Here is a 5,981-nt window from a genome sequence, read left to right on the forward strand (position 1 = left end):
AAAGAGCAATACTACTACCCTTCAGTGTTCTCTCAACAAAATCCTGCAGATCCTCGCTTCTTATTCCAATTCTGATATAGAACGCAAACATTAATTAGCACAAAGGAGGGAACAACTTCAGATGAACTTGAATTAAGCACCAGGAGGGAAAAGATTTAGTACTTCTTTGACTTCTTTTTGGTGAAAACTTCTGGAACTGCTTCTCTTGAGATGTTGTCCGCATGTTTGCATAGCAGTTGAAAGTACAAGCAGCTGAAGAAATAAAATTACCAGAAGTAAATGTTATGTAAACATGAAAAGGGATGATAACGTAATACTGCACTTCAAAATGCAATATGTTTCTTCTGTATATATCTCTGAGCGGCAAAGGAGACCAAACATTATTTACCTAAACACAATCTTCTTTACATCAAAAAAGCACACAGGAATTATAACCACATAAATTACATATTCTAGCACACTAATGGAATAACCATTTCGAACTTCTAAGTATGGGGAGAAGAAAGGTTTAGAACATTACCTGAAAATAACTCCTGTTGCATAGCTCACAGCAGCCTGGCCAACATAAAAAGTAGTAAGCATATCTAAGGTTCTAAAGATTCCAACTTGCTACAGATTGAGACACATAATACAGATACATAAAAATTATACGTAATTTGTGGCAAGTAATTTGATTAAAGTGGAGTTAAGTCAGAATAGTCTGGTTAAAGTTTCTCTATAACAGCTTTACAGCTTACAGGATCAGCTGTTTGGTCACGATGGTGACCATGAAGCATCACAAACACAACGGAAAATACAGATGCAATGTCATCTTGTATTTTGTTTTCCTCACTGCAGAAGCTTTTCCTTATTTTCCTGAAAATTGATCTGGGGTTCCACGGCTACATATGCAATTACTACAACTTACCTGGACAGACAAAGCTATGAGGCAATATCCACTGCATGCAGATCCTATGCCCACAGTCAAAAGAAGCAGCTCTCTCTTCAGCTGCATTTAAACAACAAATGTCAGCTCACAACTACATCAGAGAAATCATATGATCAAAGAAAGAATCTAGCAGAGGGTAAAACTGATAGCTGGAGTTTCAGACATCATACAGCCTCATATCTGAGAAAATTCAGCCTTTTCCTTCTCTCACCATCGTCCCGCACTTCCTACCATCATCCGCAAACAGCAACATCATCAATATCAAACTAGTTAGCCGGCACAAGAACTCGCTAATCTTAAAGTTTCTCTTTGTAAATCATCGAAATTAACTATTTTCTACTATTCATCGCACGACATAAACGAAATAAGAAAAGAGGTTGTGCAATTGAGCATACAACCTTGGAAGCCATCTTCTGATTCATCGGTGCCGAATTATCGTCACCCAACAGCCACTCATTCGTTCTTTTCAATTTCAAGAACCCACCTTCGCTTTCCTGCCCAACATCCTAAATGGTTGGAATACCATTACCAAAATGCACACACACATTATAAAAAGACGTTGAAAATTATTGAAAGAATGAAAGAGAAATTAGAGGCAAATCACTAACTTTACCTCCTCCAGTAACTGTGAGGCACTATTGAATTTCTGATTATCAGCAATTCCCTCAAACTCTCCAAGATTTTTGGAATTGGCAACCACACCCCTGAGCCAAAGTTCATCTGAGAGTTTCGCTATAAAATCTCCACTTAACTCTCTTTCTTTCAAGAACTCCCGCAATACATCATCTCCAGCAAATTCATTCACTTGCATTATTTAAAAAAAAAAAAGCCAACAATTATATTTTCTCATATGAGGTCCCAATTAACACCACTAGGGGAAAAAAGAGTTGAGATGGGCGCGGCGCTTACGGGGAGGAGGTGAAGCTTTGAGGGTGGAGAACACAGCAGGTACTCGGGAGCAATAACGACGACGTTTTGCGTAGTGAAGGACTGGATATTTTGGGGAAAATACAGTAGCTGAAAGGGAATTCATCTTCTTGAATTCTGCAGCTAAAGAGCAGGAGAGTCCGCGTCAACAGTTGTAAGATAGGCTGACGATGATGCCAGACCAAATCTCTTGTACGGCCAGTGGGGAAGCATTGAAATGACGGAGTTGCCCACCTTACAAATAAGTTAGAATTGTACGCGACTAAGCTCTTGCATTTTTCAACTTTCAATACTTATAAATTAAACCTTAAAATTATTAAATCATTTCTTAAAATGAACTCCTAAGATGTTGAAACAAAGAAAAGAAAACAAATTGGAACTTATTGATACAGCAATAAATTCGAATTATCAAAACCAAAATATACAAAATCTGTATGAATCGAACATTATACAAAACATTAACTCAACATTACAACATCAGTTACTAACACAATAAAGCAGTGACACTACATTACTATATACAAATTAACACAATAGCATCCTTTTATTCTCAGGATCATCTACTTTTGATGTAATAACAATATATGGACCATGAAATCAGGCTTGCAGTGTGAAACCTGTGGCAACCATGTAGGTGATCCACGCAAACCCAACTTGCACGCTCCTAACGAACCTCAAGCTGGATACCAGGGCAGCTGATGGCAGGGAAGGGTTGCAGGTGGACAAGGGCGTTCGAACAAAGAGGCGGCAATTGGAGACAACTGAAGCCACAATACTGGGACTGGGCCGAGGAAGCAGCACCACCAGATACACACCATTACCATTGGATGTGGCGTTTGAAGGTGAGTTGAACACCACGTCGTTGGAGCAGGCAACTTGAACCGCAGCATCTACACACAAAAATACAGGTCACCATGCAAATATTTGATGTTTACTATTTACAACACAGGTTGAAAAACTTTTCATGAATCGTAAATCATGCATGTACTAATTATTACACAGTAGTCAAATATTTTCGTTAGATTATTACAACACGCCTAGTGCAGTCATATTATACGATAAACTCATCCCAAATTATTCATTTTTCAACGAAAACATGTACAATAATATACATGATTTTGTAACGACATTGTATACCACTCAAAAATCAAGAGTTTTTTTTTTTTTTCGTTTGTATATAAATAGAGCCTCAAGAAATATAATGTATACTCGAGAAAACAGGGGTTGCAGTCTCATTGGGGCCAGGACTGCCATCTGCGGTGCAATACAAAGTCCCATTGACGTGCACTATTCCAACTGTATTTTGTGCCTCTGCAACTGACATTAATGCCATCGCACCAACAAAGACAAGAATCACGAGAGGTTTCAGGGCCATGATTTTGGAGAGAGGTAGAGTTGTTGAAGAAAGGTTTGGAAATTATGGTGCTTTGATTGTGTGAAAAATGCAGCATTTCGGGCATGCAATTTATAGACAGCAAACTCTTGTTGTCAGAATTGCTAAATCTTGAATTGGTGAAGTGTGTCTAAACTATGACCTTCAATTCAACGAAGAGCTGAAAGTCAAAGGAAGCAACTTGTTCAACATTTATCATCTATAGTACCATGTTCAATTTACATGATGGCCATAATACTTTGCCCCCACGACTTAATTAATCTTGAATTTCATCGAGGGATATATTTTATTCATAAATTCATAATATATATATATGTGTGTGCGTAACACTAAGATTATTATTGCATCATTTTCTAAAATTTAATTTGATAGTATATATTAACTATTAATACAACGACATTAATTCATGAAATTGTTGCATAAATGTCTCAGTATTATTAAAATTCCAATCTATTCTTTGTTTTCATGAAATTGACTGGATCCATAATGAGATGTGACCACCTTGATAGGAGCCGCCATAGCCATAGGAGTAGGGCTTTTGTCTTTTCAAAATTCTGATACAATAATATATATAGAGTCTATAAATGTGCATAATGACAATAATACATATTTAGTTAACATTCTTTGACTTCCCGATGGATGGAGCTGCGCCGCAATATAGGCATGCAGCCAGTTGTGCAGAAATACAGACAACTATACATATATTTCAGTTTGATTGTTGATTATGTGTAATTAAATCTTCATTGTCGACCAATGTTATTAAAATTTTGATCAGCACACATGAATGATGCAGGCACAATTTTTTCAAAGATACGGTATGAAATATCATACCTACTTTCTTCTTCTCGACGAATGTTATTAGAATTTTGATCAGCAGCACATAACACAAGCACGATTTTTTCAAACCATACCTACTTTCTCATTTTTATAATCCAATAAAAAAATAAAAAGAAAGAAATACAACTTGATTTCTACTATTGCACAAATTTTAAGAATAGATTAATTGCATTTTACCTTTGTGACACGACAGTGTGGCCTTATTTTTAGAAGTTCAAGTTCGATTGTTCTTTGTTTTTCCCCGAATTTTCAGATTTATCAGTTTTTAGTACAAGTTTTTCACTAAATTCAATTGCAAATTGACATTGTTTGTGTTCTTACATAAAAATAAGATGGTCATGTGAAATAATCCTCATTTATTCATGGACAAATTCTAGTCTTCACATTACACAGCTTGCTATGTATACCAACTATTTGCTCAAACACAACTTGACACTTCACAGACATAGTACAAGACAACATTAACACAATGACTACATGATCCTTTTATTCTTACAAGCAGCTACTTAATTGTAATAACAATCGTCTATCAAACTAATTTGCTTGGACAGCGAAACCTGCTGCAACCATGTAGGTGATCCTCCAAAACCCATTAGGCACGGTCGTGACGAATCTCAAGTCCGATACCAAGCCAGCTGAAGGCAGAGTAGGGTTGCATGTGGACAGAGGTGTAAGAACAAAGAGGCGGCAATTGGAGACGATTGAACCAACCGTGGCATTGGGCCGAGGGATCAGCACCACCCGGTAAGTGCCGTCTGTGTTGGAGGTGGTGTTGGAGGGTGCATTAGCCACCACATCGGCTGAGCAAGCAACTTGGAGAGTAGCATCTGCAGAAAAATGTGTGTTAAGAGTTGCATACAGCAAGATGGTCTACGAGTGCAATAAACATATGTAGTGCTTAAATAGGATTTCATAGTCTTGTCCTAACTTAATTATATATGCATAATAGGTCTGAAAAGGTATCAAACGTAATTACTAGGAAAAACAGGGGTTGCACTTCCATTGGGGGCAGGACTAGCATTTGATGTGCAATACAAAGTCCCATTGACATGCACAATTCCAACTGTACTTTGTGCCTCTGCAACCGACATTAATGTCATTATAGCAGCAAAGACAAGAAGCAAGAGAGGTTTTAGGGCCATAGGCATGATGTTAGAGAGATGTAGTTTGAGAAAAAAGGTTTTGGAAATTGGTGGTCCGATTGTGAGAAATAGATAGATAGATGATGGTGCAAATAAAAAGTGCTCCATTCTGCCCAATTTATAGGGACTAAAAGGTGGTGGTGTTTTTAGTCACAATTGCTCAATCTTGAATTGGTGGAAATCTACAAATAAAGAGCTGAAAGTCAAAGGAAGCAACTTGTTGAATCTAGATCATATACGGTAGCATGCTTGTTCTCAATAATATATATTATCTCCCTAATAATTAATATGCCCCATATTTTAATTTTGAATTTTATTGATTCATAATTCTCACTCTAGAATTCATAACATTGTGCTTTGATTTTTATTTTATTTTTAGTTGCTAAAATCCAAGGCTGTATTCATCATCTTTACTCGTTTATATGTATGTGGGCAGGTGTAAAAATCATTTATTTACATATGTGTATATATATATATCTCCGTGTATGTATATATATATGGTCTTATTTAGTTCGAAAATTGATATATATATATATAACATTCTTTGACGGAAAACAGCTTATATTTATATTATCCATTGTTTGCCTTTTTGGACTAAACCTTCCTGGGCCCAAAATGGTTTCTCAAGGCCTGTAATTGATTATACATTTGGACTGGTCCATATCTCTGGCCCAAATTGACGTAAAATTTGTGGATTTAATGACATAAAAGGGAAAACAGAAAGAAAGAACACTTCCCCATTAATAGTAGGGAT

At 36.6% G+C, this 5,981-nt stretch overlaps 3 protein-coding genes across 3 annotated transcripts in view; all 3 read right to left on the reverse strand.

The window, feature by feature from the left end:
• LOC105170041 overlaps nt 1-2,095 on the reverse strand; it is a gene marked incomplete in the record, with an annotated part of 3,206 nt that extends 1,111 nt beyond the window's left edge. The window contains 7 exon segments of the mRNA XM_011090631.2: nt 163-252; nt 521-555; nt 908-988; nt 1,099-1,155; nt 1,327-1,434; nt 1,542-1,732; nt 1,838-2,095. Of these exon segments, the coding sequence (XP_011088933.1) occupies nt 163-252; nt 521-555; nt 908-988; nt 1,099-1,155; nt 1,327-1,434; nt 1,542-1,732; nt 1,838-1,961 (686 nt within the window).
• Nucleotides 2,239-3,249, reverse strand: LOC105170231 (phylloplanin-like). Its single transcript, XM_011090903.2, has 2 exons — nt 3,065-3,249; nt 2,239-2,745 (listed from the first exon to the last, which is right to left on the reverse strand). Exons 1-2 carry the CDS (start codon nt 3,228-3,230, stop codon nt 2,453-2,455), a joined length of 459 nt encoding a protein of 152 aa, XP_011089205.1. The 5' UTR covers nt 3,231-3,249; the 3' UTR covers nt 2,239-2,452.
• Nucleotides 4,427-5,327, reverse strand: LOC105170232 (phylloplanin-like). Its single transcript, XM_011090904.2, has 2 exons — nt 5,062-5,327; nt 4,427-4,912 (listed from the first exon to the last, which is right to left on the reverse strand). Exons 1-2 carry the CDS (start codon nt 5,231-5,233, stop codon nt 4,620-4,622), a joined length of 465 nt encoding a protein of 154 aa, XP_011089206.2. The 5' UTR covers nt 5,234-5,327; the 3' UTR covers nt 4,427-4,619.

The sequence above is a fragment of the Sesamum indicum genome, linkage group LG9 (genome assembly GCF_000512975.1).
Source record: "Sesamum indicum cultivar Zhongzhi No. 13 linkage group LG9, S_indicum_v1.0, whole genome shotgun sequence".
Classification (NCBI taxonomy): Eukaryota; Viridiplantae; Streptophyta; class Magnoliopsida; order Lamiales; family Pedaliaceae; genus Sesamum; species Sesamum indicum.

Excerpts from the sequence above, each read along its gene's own strand:
- LOC105170232 (XM_011090904.2), bottom strand. The coding sequence starts at position 5,233 with ATGCCTATGGCCCTAAAACCTCTCTTGCTTCTTGTCTTTGCTGCTATA. Across the intron at positions 4,913-5,061 it reads TGCAACCCCTGTTTTTCCTA|ATGCTACTCTCCAAGTTGCT; the intron begins GTAATTACGTTT and ends ATTTTTCTGCAG.
- LOC105170231 (XM_011090903.2), bottom strand. The coding sequence starts at position 3,230 with ATGGCCCTGAAACCTCTCGTGATTCTTGTCTTTGTTGGTGCGATGGCA. Across the intron at positions 2,746-3,064 it reads TGCAACCCCTGTTTTCTCGA|ATGCTGCGGTTCAAGTTGCC; the intron begins GTATACATTATA and ends TTTTGTGTGTAG.